This window comes from Macrotis lagotis, chromosome X (assembly GCF_037893015.1).
Source record: "Macrotis lagotis isolate mMagLag1 chromosome X, bilby.v1.9.chrom.fasta, whole genome shotgun sequence".
Classification (NCBI taxonomy): Eukaryota; Metazoa; Chordata; class Mammalia; order Peramelemorphia; family Peramelidae; genus Macrotis; species Macrotis lagotis.
Window position 1 is genome coordinate 235,672,016 of NC_133666.1, and position 17,254 is coordinate 235,689,269.

The 17,254-nt window shown below is 36.1% G+C and overlaps 1 protein-coding gene across 4 annotated transcripts in view; it reads left to right on the plus strand.

Moving 5' to 3' along the window:
* HAPLN1 (hyaluronan and proteoglycan link protein 1) overlaps positions 1–17,254 on the plus strand; it is a 95,455-nt gene that overhangs the window by 55,665 nt on the left and 22,536 nt on the right. For all 4 annotated transcript variants that reach the window (XM_074202380.1, XM_074202377.1, XM_074202376.1 and 1 more), the window contains exon 2: positions 497–622. In XM_074202380.1, the coding sequence (XP_074058481.1) occupies positions 523–622 (100 nt within the window). In that variant the 5' untranslated portion in view covers positions 497–522. The remainder of the gene's footprint in view (positions 1–496; positions 623–17,254) is intronic.

Consider the following 17,254-nt stretch of genomic DNA (forward strand, 5'->3'; position numbering starts at 1 on the left):
CAAATAGCATTCATTTGCCCTGGCTTTCTGTTTATTTCTCCATCAGACTAGGTGCTAAATGAGTAAATATCAACTGACCGAATTGGTTTAGTTTTTTTTTTTCAATTACAAAACTACCAGATTTTGAGTAACTAAATAAAACCCAAAAGACAGAACAACACTGGATCTAAAACAGCCCTCTCTCCTCACAGACCCATCCTGTTTGTTTAACTCCCTGCAACTCTCTGTGTGGACAGAGCATTCTGCATTCCCAGATGTATACTTCTGCAAAGATAGAGTTAAACACCATTTGTTCTCTGGCTTCCCCCAATGGGAATGGGGGGGCTGAAGTTGTGGAAGCTGCAGTCTTCAGCTCTCCCAGGACAGCTCCTATAACTTTCTGAGCAGATTGGGTTAACTATTTTTATAGAGCCATTATAGGATGATAAGTTGTGCAGTGCGACCCTATAAAGGTTTCCCCATTTCACCAGCCTGTTTGTATGTGATGCCCTCACAGTGAAGAAGATTCTTGTGGCTGTCAAGATGAAGTGTCTACTTTTTCTGGTGCTGATTTCTCTCTCTTGGGCTGATCATCTTACTGACAACTATACTCTGGAGCATGACAGAATTATCCACATCCAAGGTAAGAGACATTTTAAGTCACTTAAGAGTTGGTTTAGTTTGGCCTGATTTTCATTTTCTGCTGCATTGACTCCTCTCCCCTTTACTTCTTCCCCCCACTAGTATATATGTGACCAAATACTGCCCTCCCCATATCCGGACCCTTCACCATCTGGTTAGTTTAGTCCTCATGAGAAATACTGGATAATCAAAGTTATGCAGCGTAATCCTATCCCAACACCACTAAGTTGGTGCCATCCTGCCGGACTTCTTAGTGTAGAGAAAAGTACATGGAGTTCACTTCGGTGCATTTTATTGTGGAATAGATATGATGTAAGAATTAAACTCAGGAGAGCCGGCTCTCAAAGAATCTTATGTGGTGCTGGCTGATTAGCCACTTCAAAAGAAACAGTGCAATCAAAATCAAAGACAAGTTTAGGTACAGAAGAAGTAGCTTACCCCAGTATAAATGGGTCCCTCTCTAAAGCGTGAGTTCTCATATGCTATTCTTTTGCCCCTGCATGATCCTGGTGACTTCCTTGGCATCTTCAAGCTTATAACTGTGGTAGGATAGGAGGCTGCAGCACAATGCAGCTATTTTCTCAGTCCCAGCTTTGGATGAGGGTCATCCTGCCTGAGGAAAGTGAAGACACTTATGCAATCAGAACAGGCAGAACCCAAGGAGCTGGGGCTTCTTGCCTTTTATCTCCAGGCTGACTAAGTCAAAAGAGAAAAGCTGAGTTTATCCTTTTAAAAGGTGTGATAGTGTTTGTTCCGGCTGTATCCTTGATTCTGTTTTGGTGGACCGAAAGCAGCCTATGCTCTGCGTTTTTGAATAGGCATAAAACACTAAGTTTTATCTTCAAGGTCACAGTGTGGTCTCAGAAAGCTGCCCTTCCTGTGAAAGAATCGGTGTTGTGAAGGTCAAATGGAAGAGAAAATGTAGCTGAATCTATCCTAACTTGGGAACTGTATATATTATGACCACAAAAAAGGCATTTTCAATTTGACATTGACTAGAAATTATGGATATGTCTCAGTCAAGTACTTACACCCTCTAAGTTTCCAAGAGCATTATTTTTTCCAATCCTTGAAAGAAAAATTATGTAATAGAAAACATTGCTTTCCCAATTGCTGACTCAGCTCTTTCCTTTAATGAATGCAGAGAAATCAAAGCTGTTTGCCTAACACAGTGTTGGATGATTATAAACCAACTATACAAAGAGGTTTATGATAAGGGAAGATGTAGCCCTTACCTTTTGGTCAAAGGGGTGAACCCATCCCAGCTGGAAATACAGCTCAAAGTAATAAGTAAACTAAAGTTTAGCTGTAATATTAATTCTGATTAGGCATAATTTCTTTCACACTATGCACTGCTTTGTTTAAGATACTCAAGTAATTTGAGAGTATTATCAAAAACCAAAGTATGAGAGATTAAATTGAAAAACAAAAAGATTACAGGATTAAGTTATTCCTGGTAGACTCAGATTCAGACTATACAATAAAAATATATTTTTCCTGGTTAAATATATATATATATATATTCCTTTAACTAAATGCATTGCAACCCACTAGTAAGATTTAAACAAAATGATTTTTCTTGTAGATAGTAGCCCCAATAATCCAAGTGATAGATTCATCTAAGCCGTGTGACATGTTCCTTTATTTTTCTTTGGTATACAATGTCTTAGAGGATACACTGATACTTACAGATGGGGTAGACAAGGGAACTCACTGAAATCCAGCCACTCTATGATTCTGTGAACATTACTGAGGGGGGTGCAGTCATCTTGTGGGAGTTGGGTTGAAGAATAGATCATAGTTTTATGACTTTGTGCTCCAGAAAACAAACTTTACCCAAGTACCCTGCTTTTGTTTTCCCCAACTGTTTTCCAAATGGCCAATGGTGTGTTTTTTCCCCATATCACAGATTTCAGAACAGATTTACATATTACTCAGCACTTCATGAAAATCAGATTAGGGAATTCTCTATACTTTGTTTTTAAAGCTTAAAAAAAAAAATTAAAGCAAAGCAATTCCCTGAGTCACCAGAAAAGCAGAACTATAATTTCCCATTGTGCTGCACCCATTTGACATTTAATTAATATTTGTTGTCTTAAAATTGAACTGAATTACCTTCTTAGTATAATATATTCCCCCACAAATTGTACTGTATGGCTCTTTATTTTATGTAAATTCCTTCAATAACAAATCTGAACCTCAAGTCTCTTGGTTATATATATTGTATAAATTTTTCAAAATTACTCAAAAGCTATGACAGAGTAGATACTGATTGACTTACTAATTACATAAAGATACCTTGTGGAGACAGTTTGAAGAAAGAGATTTGAATTTGAATTCAGAGATCATGGGTTCAAGTCACTATTCTGATATATAACTTGTGTGATGGTACCAAGTCAGTTGAATTCTCTGGGTCTCAGTTAAGGAATTCAATTTTCATCATCCCTATCAACTTAAATATTATTATTCATTTTTATTATAATTTTGGTACTTGATAGGCCACATTGGTGTCAGTGGTATAATGCAGAATATAACATAGCAGAGTGGTTTGGTAGAAGGGACACTAAATTTGGAGTCAAAGAAACAGGTTCAAATTGTGACTCTGATAACCATGTGACCTTGGGCAAGAATCTTTGCCTCTATGAGCCTCAGTCTCTATATCTGTAAAACATGGGGGTTCTGAGAAGATCCTAATTCCCCCTGGCATCCAGTAATAGAAACCTTGTCTAATCCTGTGAAATGCATTCCTATATCTCATCCAACAGGAATTGCCCAATGGTTCTTGAGGTCACTTCCAGTTATTTTGTTGCACATTCTTTTATCTGACTTACATTCAATGCTGGAATATATGAGGGTACTTAGGAGATAATTAAAAGAATCAGAAAAAGAAGATAATTTCCCCTCTGATTCCTAGAACTTTCTCAAGAATTTAGTTTTTCCTATGCATTGTTAGATGGGAAAAATGTGGTTTTACCTATAATTCAGGGTTTGCACCATGGGGGAAAGGTTGAATTCCATTGATTTAAAAAATTAGTTGCACACCTGAGAAAGTAAATTTCTTTCCTTTTTCTCTGGGACCATTCAAAGATCCATGATTTTATTATCATTTGTACCTTTTATTACCCCAGTCCAAATCTTATCCCCAATGCACAGAGAATTGATTATTATAATAAAAGACTTCAGTTAACATTGTTGTTGTTGTTACTTTAAATAGAGATTTGTTTGTGGATTTGTTTATTTTTTCCCTCATTTCTTTATCTGCTTTTCTCTAAAACAAAATCATAGTGGAAAAATTGCTCCTGAATGTGTACCCACATTGTACCATAATGTACTAGTTCAATTCAAATATATAAATTGAAATATTATTTACTGATCCTCTTCAGTGACCAGGGAAACATTAGGGCAACAATTTATGTTCGCTTTTTAAAATAGTGATAATGGATGGGCAACAGAAACCCATGAGGATCTTTTCCTATGTATTCAGCAGGATAGTTTCAAACTTGGCTTTGAAGTCTTGTTGGTACCACCTTTGTTTTGTCAAAAGAAGGGAGAAACACAAAAGCTAATTAACAAAGTAAACTTCTATTTGAAAGCAATGTTAGTAATGAACTATAACATTGTTCACTGAACTCATAAAAAATTAACTGTTCTGGTCAGCTCTCTCTGCTACTGTTACCTAACTTTAGTTGTGTTTTTTGAAATTCTTCAAAAGAGATAAAATAATTTTTGTTGTTTACTCATATCCAAGAAATCATGATCCCATTTGGGGTTTTCTTGGCAAAAATACCGAAGTTGCCATTTCCTTCTCCATCTCATTTTATAAATGGGGAAACTGAGGCAAGCAGAATTAAATGACTTGCTCAGAGCCATATAGCTAGTAAGACTCTGAAGTCAATTTTTTTTTGCAAGGCAAATGGGGTTAAGTGGCTTGCCCAAGGCCACACAGCTAGGTAATTATTAAGTGTCTGAGACTGGATTTGAACCCAGGTACTCCTGAGTCAAATTTGACCTCACATCTTATTAACTCCAGACCTAGTGCTCTGTCCACTGCACTACTTACCTGAACCCCTAATGGGAGTTCTAGAACCTGACAGCAAACAAACTTCCATTTTTAGCAACAAATAAATAGCTAAAATTCTGGTTCCCAAAATTCTAGTCACACAAATTGAAAAACTTTCCCCTTCTCTTTTAGAATTGCTATTTTCACCAATTTAGGTAAGGAGTATTAAATCTGGACTGAAATTAGATTTTTAAAAGTAGCAAAGGTCAAATATTATCACAGGGTTCATCTCTAAGTGATGCATGATTGTGATTCATGAACTCCTCCAAGTCACTGTTTTCATTTAACTGGTCTTTGCTTAATATCCATTAGATCCAGATTAGATTATTGTAATTCCTTTCAACAGGCAGTGTCCAATGTCAACCAGACTTTCTTTGTACCTGGCTGAGGGAGGTTTGAGGAAGAGATATGTTGGGTTCTAGGAGGAGGTCCAGTCCAGGACACTCTGGTCATTTTTGTAGTCAGGGTTCCCTACACCCAAGTCTTCATGTCTTCGAAATATCTCCTGGAACTGAGAAATAGTGAACTTTCAATTAGATGTGCAACTCTAAGAGGTATTAGATTTATATTCAGTCTCTGCAACACTACCCTGCTCCTTATGTAATAACTGCAGAGTAGGAATCCTGTGGTGCAGAGAACAGATCAAAAGGAGGGGAGGGGATTTAATAATGCATGACCACAAGCCATCCACAGAGCCAAATGGTTAAGATAAGAACCACTGCATCATCCTTTTCCTCTGCCCCCACCCCTGCAAGCAGTTCATCAGACCCTCATAGGGATAAGAGTATGGTTGGGGGGGGGGAGGTAGATAAGGTCAGTCCCTCTCCTTAAACATATTCCTGTGCTCCCCCACCAGAAGGGATTAAGTAGCATATTTTATGGGATGAGCTCCCTTCACCAGAAAGGAAAAGAGAAAGAGAAAGGATCTTAGATCTAGAAGAGACTACAAAGTCTCTGTTCAATCCCATTGTTCTATTTTTAAATTACTTAATTTTTTAATTAGTAAGAATTTAGTCTGTCCTAACCCACCCAAACTAGGGGAAAAAAAGAAACAAAACATGTATTACAAATCTGTATAATCAAATTCCCATATTGACCATGTCCAAAAAGCATATCTCATTCTGCAAAATTTAGACCATCACCTATCTATTAAAAGACAGACAGTATGCTTCCTCTGGTATCATGGCTCATCATTGTATCTAAGCCCATTATATAAGGAAACTGATGGTCAGAAAGGTTACATGACTTGGTGTTCAAGGATAAACAGGCAATAAACATCAGAGATGGGATTTGAACCACGTCTGCTAACTCTACAACTTGTGCACTTTTTTTACTATATCATGAAAGGAAAGTGCAGTTGCAGTGGCTGAAATCCTTAGGTGCCTTTCTTCTTCTGTCTTTTGCCATCCTGATGCAGCTCTCATATGGAAAAGACACCACGATCGTATTTCCTCAGTATTTTGCTGTTGTTGAGCTTTGGGGGGGGGGGGGGGGAGGGTGTTTGTTTGTTTCAATCCTTTCCGATTCTTCACAATTCTATTTAGAATTTTCTTTTTTTTTTATTATTGCAAGGCAGATGGGGGCAGATGGGGTTAAGCAGCTTGCCCAAGGCCACACAGCTAGGTAATCATTAAGTGTCTGAGACTGGATTTGAACCCAGGTACTCCTGACTCCAGGGCCGGTGCTTTATCCACTGCGCCACCTAGCCGCCCCTATTTAGAGTTTTCTTAGCAAAGATACTGGAGTTTGTGTGCCATTTCTCCACTTCATCTTTCAGATGAGGAAACCAAGGGGAAACAGGGTTAAGTGACTAGCCCACGGTCACAAAACTAGTGTCTGAAGACAGATTTGAACTCAGGAAGATGAGTCTTGCTTCCAGTCCTAGTACTGTATTCACTGTGATATATATCATGTGTGTGATGTGTGTGCATGTATGTATACATGTGTAGATACATATATGTGTATGTTGTGTTGTGTGCATGTATATGTATATAGTTTTTTCAGTAGCAATGTATGGCTATGAGAGTTAGACTATAAGAAAAGTTGAGCACTGCAGAATTGATACTTTCAAATTGTGGGGTTGGAGAATATTTTTGAGAGTTCCTTAGACAGCAAGGATGTCAAATCAGTAAATACTTAAAGAAATTAATTCAGAATATTCACTAGAAAGTCAGATTCTCAAGCTAAAGCTTAGATACTTTGACCACATAATTAGAAGATAGAACTCTTTGGAAAAGACCCCAATGTTGGGAATGATTAAAGGCAAAAGAAAAAGGGGATGGCAGGGGATGAGTTGGATAGATAATGTCATGGAAACAACAAACATGAATTTGTACAGATTTTGAGAGGTAGTGTAAGATAGAAAAACCTGACATGCTGTGGTCATGCGGTCACAAAGACTCAGAAATAGCTGCATGACTGAACAACAACATATGTGTGTATGTTCAGACTATGTCTGTAGACTTGAACATGAGTATATCCTACATATACATCTATAATAGCATGTTCTATCTATGAATTGATAGATAAATAGATAAATATAGAGGAGTGCTAGAGTTATCTTGTCCTTTCCATAATATTTTGCATTTGTATGTATGTATGTATAGAGAGTGATCTGTGATTCCATTGGAATAGGTGTCTTCTCACTGAGAAAACTTCCTCACCCAATGAAGGCTGGCACTTTCTCTATAATTTATGGGTCGAGAATGTTTCCTAGAGCACTGAAAGATTAAGTAACATGCCCGGGGTCACATCCAATAGAGATCAGAGTTAGGACTTGACCTTAAATCCTTTCTGGTTCTGAGACCAAGAACAAATGTAGTATTTTCTTATTTATAACATAAACCTTATTTGCTTCCCTGTTTCTTCCTCATTAACTTTCTTTTTTTTTCCTTTTTTTTTTCTTTTTTTTTTTAGTTTTTGCAAGGCAATGGGGTTAAGTGGCTTGCCCAAGGCCACACGGCTAGGTAATTATTAAGTGTCTGAGACCGGATTTGAACTCAGGTACTCCTGACTCCAAGGCCAGTGCTCTATCCACTATGCCACCTAGCCGCCCCCCTCATTAACTTTCAAAGCAAGTGGTTCAGGTCCTATCCATTCTAGTCTCACATCACATCCCTTCCTCTACTTGATCCTCCAGACTTCTTTAAAAATTTTTTTTAAGGAAATGGGGTTAAGTGACTTGCCCAAGGTTGCACAGCTAGGCAATTATTAAGTGTCTGAGCCCAGATTTGAACTTAGATACTCCTGACTCCAGAGCTGGTGCTGTATCCACTGCGCCACCTAGCTGCCCCAATCCTCCAGACTTCTTATTGAATTTCAAACCTTTTGTTTTCAAGAACACTATTTGGAACCTGCCCACAAATTCTGGGAAACTCTCCCTAAACAGGAGCAGAATAATCCAGATTAGTCTGAAAAGTCCAGATCAATATTGTTCTTGCAGTAAAGTCAACAGGTATGAAAATCTTAACCTAATAATTTGGTCTGGCACTAACAGATCCACAATGAATAGGCATCCTTTTTCCCTCTTTGCTGTATGTGGAAGTCAATTTGTTCCATAGCAGCCTGGTCTTCCCCACCTCCTTCTTCAAAGACCCACTAAATCCATTAGGGAACAGAGAATGTCCCTTTTGTTGCAATTCTGCAAGAAGTAAGTTGACTCAGCTGGAGTTCTGACTGCCGGCTTAATGGCTCAATATCCCAGCAATTTCATCTCACACACAGCATTTCTCTATGGTTTTGCAAAATGCCAAGAAGAATAGAATCTGCTGGGTCAGTATCTTATTTTTTTTTAATTTAAAATTTGCAATGTAAAGGCATGACAATTACAACAACAGAATTTGACTTTTAGCTCATCTTCATAGACTGTATTCAGCAAAGTGGACAAGAAGTTTTCTTTTTTGGATATTAATAGTATAGTGTATAGAGTTTACAGTAAGAACTTCCTTCACCAATGTGGATTTGCTCCTGGTCTACATTTTATCATCTTAGAGAATGAACGGAGCCCTCAGGGATTTAGTGACTTGCCTAGGGTCATATTGAAAGTGAATGTTGTCCGTCAGCATTTGAAAATGAAGCTATAGGATTAAAATTTCAAATCAGTACAGTAAAAAAAACTACAATAACTAGGAAACATAAGCAAGATTCTCTTTAATTTCACTTCTTTTCAAAGGCAACATTAGAAAGAGAACCAAACATCTCACTGATAAGTCGTAAAAGGTTATTAAAGTGTCCCCTGAACTGATCTTTTGGGGTTAGCCTAAATGTTTAAAATTATTCAAAGATTCTTTCTATTACTGTTCACTTGAATTCACAAATTCCCAAAACAGTTACCTTCAAACTGATGGCCAGATGGTTGGCTATAAGTCGTCACCTTTAGATTTCACTCAACAAAATATGGATCATGTTTGTTTATCCCTGGGATATCCCTTGATAAAATAAATTCATCATCCAAATGCTTTTTTCACTGAATGGGCATGGTCCTGGATACTGTACAATGTAAGTTAGAGAAGATGCACTAGTTACCTTCTCAAAGAGGACATTGTAAACTAGTAACTGCTGGGTAGATGTGTGTTCAGTTTTAGACATGCTAGCATTTATGTCCACAACAGCAAATCAGATCAAATGAAGAAGCATTTAACTACTGAGAAACTGTTGGATCAGATTAGATGGGAAGGATGGGAAAATAAAAACAGTACCTTTTTTCCAATTATTTCATGTAAATTCCAAATAGAAGCCAAAGCAGAAACTCCTTGAAGTGAGAAGATTCCCACTACAGAATGGCTCTGTTTCCTACCAGAACTGGCCTGGCTTCTTTGGCTGGACTATTTCCTGGAAAGCAGTAGAAACATTTGGCTCTAGATTGAACAAATGACAGGCTCCAGACACCCTAAAAGGAGGGTTATTAATCTTTGTTGTGTGTAATAGACCCTTCTGGAAGTCTGATAAGGCCTGTGGACCCCTTCTCAGAATAATACTTTTAAATAAGTGCTAAAATAAAATATAAAAAAATTACAAAGGAAACCAATTAAATTGAAGTGTAATATGAAAAGTTGATCTTTTCCTATCCACATTCACAGACTCAACCCCTCACCCCCAAAAAAATCTCTGACATGTTTAACAGGGTAATTGGACCCCAATTTAAAAATTTCTGCCCTTAAAAAATTGATAATCATTTTTCACAATCACCTACCAGAAGATAACACAGCAAGCAGAAAAACTTCTCACTGCCAAAGTTATATAAATGTCACAATCATATTATCAATAGAAGACAGTAAATATTTTCTTGAGACTGTGGAGTTCTTAACCTCCAGTCCACAAATTTGTCTTTTTAAAAATCTTTTGAGGCGGCTAGATGGTGCAGTGGATAGAGCACTGGCCCTGGAGTCAGGAGTACCTGAGTTCAAATCCAGCCTCAGACACTTAATAGTTACCTAGCTGTGTGGCCTTGGGCAAGCCACTTAACCCCATTGCCTTGCAAAAACTAAAAAAAATGTTTTGATAACTATATGTCAATATAACAATACAACAATGTATAAAGATATTTTATTTATGCATTTAAAAACATTATTTTTTGTGAAGGTTTAATGGACTGCCAAAGGGACTCTTGAAAAAAGAAAAAAGAAAAAGATCTCTGACTTAAAGCATTTGTAGCATTTCTTTTGTAAATTAATGATATTCCCCTATAGAACTGTGTTTTTTTTTTAACTTTCTGTATAACAGAACTTTTTAGAAAATTGTGGAGCAAATTATTCAGTCAAGATTTTGCAAATTCCTGTGATGCCTAAGTAAACTATCATATCCTTCAGAAAATTTTGTATGGTCACCTAATTTTTTCATTGAGCAAATGAATTCGTTATTTATGATGTTCTCTTAGTGAAATCATTCTGATTAAATATTGATGCCCTAAGTTAAAAGTTTCCACACAAAAACAACTAAATTATTTTCAAAGAGTTCATAAAATTATTTGCTAATATTTGTTGAGTGTACATAATTCATAAAACCATTGCATATTCTAAAATTAAATTTCCTGGAATTCTTCTTAACTCACTTTCTCATGTTTAATCCTTTTACCTGGCTTTTTCTTTTATTTATTTTGTCCTTGACTAATTGAGCAGAGAGTAGAGTTTCAGTTTAAAACAATAAGAGACACTTTATCTAGTTGTAAATATTTATAGGTCAGGTTCCTTAATACCTGAAAACTAATTCTAAAGGCCTTCATTATTAAGTTTAAATTGTTATTTGGTAAATTAGTCTTATACAGGAAGTTTTCTTATTAAGTGAGCAAACCTCTTTATAATTCACCTATGAATTTCACCTATCAGATGAGTTTTGCATTTTGGTCAATGGAGCACTCTAGAGAGTTATTTTTTTGCCAACCATTCATTCTATGACCTTAAACAAGTCATTTTCTTTCCTCAGGCAGTTTCCTCATCAGTAAAATGAGGTTTTGGGACTCAAGGATTTCTAGGAATCCTTTCCTGCTCTAATAATCTGGCTTCATGGAGCCACATCTTTGACTTCAACAGACTTAGAGAAAAAGCTGCAGCAAAGATGTTGGGATCTCTTCCTGTAGAGAACTGCAGAAATAATCCTGACTGTCTACTTCCTAATTTGCTCTTGTTATATCCATCCCATCATGTCCAACTCTCTGTGACTTTATTTGTGATTTTCTTGGAAGAAATACTGGAGTAGTTCACTACTCCCTTCTCTGGCTCATTTTATAAAAGAGAAAACTGAGTAAAACAGGGATAAGCCGAAGATCACATAGCTGTTATATGTCTCAGAATAGATTTGAACTCAGGTCCTTCTGACTCCAAGAACAGAATGATCTATCCATTGAGTTACCTATTTACTTCCTGATAACAACTAAATGTCTCATTTATCTCTTTGCCTACAAAAAGAATATGGACTCTGTCAGTTCAGGTTCACTAATAATTCCACTAAAAAAAATTTTCAAATTTTTTTTGTTTTGTTAGGCAATGGGGTTAAGTGACTTGCCCAAGGTCACACAGCTAGGTAACTATTAAGTGTCTGAGGACAGATTTGAACTCAGGTTCTCCTGACTGCAGGGCCCATGCTCTATCCACTAAGCCAAATAGAGACTTTTCAAAATTTAAGTCATATGTCATTAACTAGAGCTTAGCACAGCTCAGGTTAATGTTTAGGATCCTCCATCCTTTGACATAAAATTATATCACTATACAAATACTATAGAAAAAAGTATTGATAACCAAGGATTTAACTTTCCCTACATTAGTAAAATATATGGCTCTATAAATCATTTGACTTTGAGGTGATCCTTTTCCTACCTTTTTGACAATTATCAGACCACTTGCAATATCCCGACTCTATTTTCTTTTAAACGTGGCAGATTGATTAGATGTTTTTATAAAAGCTCTAGTCTCTGAAAATATTGATTGGTTTGACTAGTCATTGTTCTCAAAGGTTTTAAGAGCATTCCAAAGTGACATGGCCAAAGAAATCTTTTCCTATCCCCATTTTAAGGAAACATACAGCACATCATTTAATGTAATCTAATTTCCTAGGTATTTTTTTTTAGAATGTAACAAGGAACCAGGATAGCCTTTGTTTCTGGCTGTCTGAAAAGTGTTTCCTATAGGCCAAGATCGTCCAAAAAAGACCAAGCTCAAATCATCAAAGAGCTGGTTCTTGCTGTAAAAGAATACACACAAGAAGAAAGAAGAAGAAACAGTCACAAAATGATAAATTTCTAACAAAACCAATTATCAAAACTGATAGCTTCCCACCCTAAAGAAAACTGTAGTCATGTGTTCATTTCTCCCAGTGAAACCCCAAAGATTTTTTAAAACAACATAAGAATAACATTTTCACCAGATTTTTTCCATGATAGAAAAAATGAATAAAACCCAAGTATTCAGAATAGAAATGACATTAAATTTTCTTGATAAATGTTGATCAATTGATTGATCTAGATTTATTGAATTACTGACCATTTAAAGGAGTGATAAAGGATAGATGTGAAATTTGGAATATGGCAAGACTTGGCAACTACTTGAGTATGTTACATGAAAGAGAGTAGAAATTGAGGATAACAACAAGAATTGTTGATGAGTTTTTTCAGTTGTGTCCAATTCTTCATGGCCCTTTTTGAGGTTTTTTTACAAAGATACTGGAATGATTTACCATTTCCTTCTCTAGCCCATTTAACAGATAAGGAAGTTATGAAAAATGGGTAAAGTGACCTATCTAGTGTCACACAGCTAGGAAGTGTCTAAGACCAGATTTGAACTTAAGAAGATGAGTCTGATTTCAAACCTGGTACTCTATCCACTGTGCCACCTAACTTCCCTTACAAAAAAACTAGCAATTCTGTAGTGCTTTGGGATTTGCAAGGAGCTTTACAAAAATTCCTTATTTTATTCTCATAACAATCCTGAGAGATGTTCATTTTTATAGGTGAGGATATTAATATAGATGAGAGAGAGAAATTTAAGTAATTTCCCCAGAGTCATAAAGCTAGTAAATATCTAAAGTTAGATTTGAACTTGGATGTTGGCTGACTAGTACTATGCACTGTGTTGAGTGTATAACAACATTATAAGCCAGGAGGAAGCATAGTGCCTTTGAGAGAAATGGGAAATTTATATGAGGGTTAATTAAAGAAAGGAAAGAGTTGAGTTTTGGATGTCTGGGACATCAAGCTGAAGGTCCAAATAAGTAATTAAATCCAACACTTACAAATTATGAACCTCAAATATGCTGAAACATCCCATGTATTTCTTGATCAAGCCTTACCTACAGCCATACTTAAGTTTAAATAGTAGCTACAATGCTAGCCTACCAGCTCAGAAGTAACTAGTTCAATCCACGTGGAAGATGAATGCAGCAGTTTGTCCAAGAACCTACGTGATGGAAAATTAAAGATAATAGTGAAGACAGACAAGCAAGAGACATGCTACCCTGAAGGTCAGTTTAATACAACTTCACTTGAGTGACCTATGGGAAACAGCCATGGTACAAAGGCCATAAGAACCAAGTTGCCTCTTCTAAAACACAGTATCTCAGTCAGAGAGGCAAAGAAACAGAAGCATAAATGGTAAAAAACCTCCAAAAGTAGGGGCTTTCATTCCAGATCAGAGGAAAGCCTTCATATGTGGCATTTATTTTTGCACAAATGGCTAACAGAGAGATAATTGTATCATCAGTAGTGTAAGCTTTAAAAACTTTAAGCTTTTTTATAAGTTGATTTGGAACTAATATGCTCATTAATAGCACAGTAGATCTAATCATTAAGTATATTCTACAATGACTCACAAAATGAACCATTACCTCCCCTTAGATTTAGAAATGAGTACATACATAACTCATAGGAATAATTTCCAGTTGCCAAATGTTCTGGTATAGTAGGTGGGTTCTTGTATGATAAAAGAAATTAGCATAAAAGTGTAGAGACAGCACTTTATAATTACTTAGAAACTTCTTATCCTCTACTCAAGTCATTAAATATTTATTGATCACCAAAGTACAAGAAAGCATCACGCCAGTCAATGACAATTGGAAACACATAGATAGCAAACAGATTTATGGGACAACTTATAGACCCATGTATTGTTGTAGTATAAAGCAGGATACATAAAATTCCATCAAAAAGATAAAATGGTGTTTGAAAATTGTTTATATTTATTGTTATTTAATTATTTTTCAGTCATATTTTTGTCTTTGTGGTTCCATTTGAAATTTTCTTGGCAAAAATACTGAAGTAGTTTACCATAGTCTTCTCCAGCTCATTTTATAGATGAGGAAACTAAGCCAAATAAAGTTAAGTGACTTGTCTAGAGGCACACAGTTGGTAAGTGTCCAAGGTCACATTTGAGCTCAAGAAGACTCCTAGCCCAGCCTAGCTTACCCACTTGGAGTTCCTTTAAAAGAGGTAAATCTGCTTCAAAGATATTACTGCAAAAACTCAAAGACTAGTAAAGGTACTAATGTCAATATAAATGAAGCTACATAATCAATACTATTGACTTGATAACTATCTATTGATATGGCAGAAGCTTGGAGCACATTAGTTAAAGATACAAAGGGACTTTGCACAAAGACCAGGGACACTACAATTCAACTAAAATCTTACCTTCTTGATACTTCCCAGCTGAGGTGATGGTGAAGTCTCTAGATCCTTTTTTAGCTGCATGCTTCTTCTGACACCTTTTTTCTTTGTTCCTTTTATTAAAACAGCATTATTAGCTTATGGTAGCTCAAGACTTTTTTTCATTTGCTTCAGTGTTCCTTCCCTTTTATTTAAAGGTCTTACATCTAAATCATCTATCCCATAGGAAAAATTATTCTGCTTTTAATTATTCCAACCTATATTGCTTTCTCTATTTACTAAAGCTAATTCCTTTTTGTTCTCCATATTTCACAGCCGTTTTTAAAATGATAATGAGAAGCAGAGTGGTTCAGTGGGTTTACATCAGTGTTCTCACCATGCCCAGCTTGCTCCCCCTGGAGAAAAGCATGGTCTCTATAGGATATCACATCTTTCAAGTCTCAGCCATCAAGTCTCAAATAGTAATAACAGCCTTTGTCCTCAGAAATTATTACAGTGTCTTCCCTTATTTCCCCTCCAGACATTTTTAATGTGCTGTGTAGTTTTCCAGGCAATTTGTAATTTCAGTGGCCTTTCTGGTCACAATTATGATAAGGTATTATCAAGTGTCTGTATGCATTATTTGGCACTGGAAGGGAAATGGGGAAAGCATACCTTTGTATTCACAGTTATTTTTACATTTTGTAATTTTTACAGGGAAATTTAATTATTCTCTTCTGCAGCATAAAGGTTGATTTTGCTTTTTCACACTTCAACAGTTTTATAACCATCCTATTTATCCAATCATTTTTATTTGAACATTTAAATCAAATTCATCTGGTTATCTTTATGACTGATAGTAGGTTGAGATGGTATTCTTCTTTGGTGCATTTTTATTTCAACAAATACAGCAACTCCTGAATATACATTGTGACTTATCACAAAAGGAATGAATTCTTCTGAGAATTTCAAATACTGTCACAGGCAGGTAATAGGACTCAGCTAACTTTTCCAGGATGCCCACTCTTCACATTGTGATTAATCTGTTTTGAAACTCTATGAAGATGTATGTACATCATTCATTATAAATGACTGGGAGACTTGGGGTACCCTATGGAATTACCCATCATTAATACCAAAACCCTAGATCTTTAACTATTTAGATAATTTGATTGAATGTGTTGCCTTCAAGCCTAATACTACAAAAATTCATGAGAACATTTACTTTCTCATTACAATTGTAGGAGCAGAAATCTACCCTGTTCTATGTGTTTTTTCATTTCTCAGAAGAGAAGGTATTTAAAGAGAGAGGACCTCCAAAAGGAGATTTGATCACTTCTAGAATACTGTCAATGCTAATGTATTCTCTTTGATTTTGCCACAGAAAACTTTAAATGTCTCAGTCCCTTGCAATAATGTGCTTTTTACTTAAAGTTATTTATTTATCATTCTTTATAAATAAAACATCAATACCGTTTAGTTAGACTAGGATATGCTTTTATTACTCTTAACTCCTACACTGACTTTTCCAGTCTTCTGTCTGTTCTTTTATTAACTTAATGTGTGCATACTATTCCCACAGGGAGCTCATTTTGGAATGGGTAGGGATGGGAGGAGGAGAGGAATCAGACAGGAAGGCAGGATGGGTACAAAGTTCCTGCTCAAAGTAAACTAACCAAGAAAAAGTCCATGAAGATTAGGAAATGAGTGGGCTTGTGCAATTGACCCCTGAACCTCAGAAAGAAAATCAAATAGCTGCTAAGATTTTTTGCAGACAAGCTACTACTTAGGGAATATTTACTGAGAAAACATCTCCTTTGAAGAGATTCTAATTACTTTTTCAAGAGTGCATATGCAGTCTTGTGGATATTTTTATGCAGAAAAGTCAGTATATCCTGCCCATCTATCCGTCTCTCCTTGTATAAACACCATCCATTCACCAAGGCCCCAACTCAACTAATTACTTCATGACTCCTACTATGTCCCAAGGTTTACAAAAATAGTTTACATTCCATATCGTATTGCTGCAGTCCTAATATGACCTTTTCAACCTGATCAGAAAATAGGAGCTCAAAAATAGAAATCGCTAACCAATGACCATATAATGAGTAAGTTAAGTACTAAAGACAAGATTCAAACATAGATCACCCATGACTAAGAGTTCTCTGGACAACCTGTTTGCACCTCCTTGACCCTTCCCAGGACCTACTTGTTACCATCATTATTGGCACATGTGTTTTATCTCCTCTATGACTGTAGCAACTTTGCCTTTGTAGCTACCGTCACTTTACATAGTAAGTACTTAATACAATATTTAAATGAATAAGGAATCCTCTCTAGTGTTCAGTCAAATAACTGGAGATTTATTGCAAGGTAATAAAGTCAGGATGACTTCTAAGTTAAAATAATGCAAAGTGAATATATTTACTAATAAACAAAGCATGTGAATAGATAGAAGCTACCGGGCCCTTAAGAAGTTATATTCATATAAGTGAGCCCTGAAT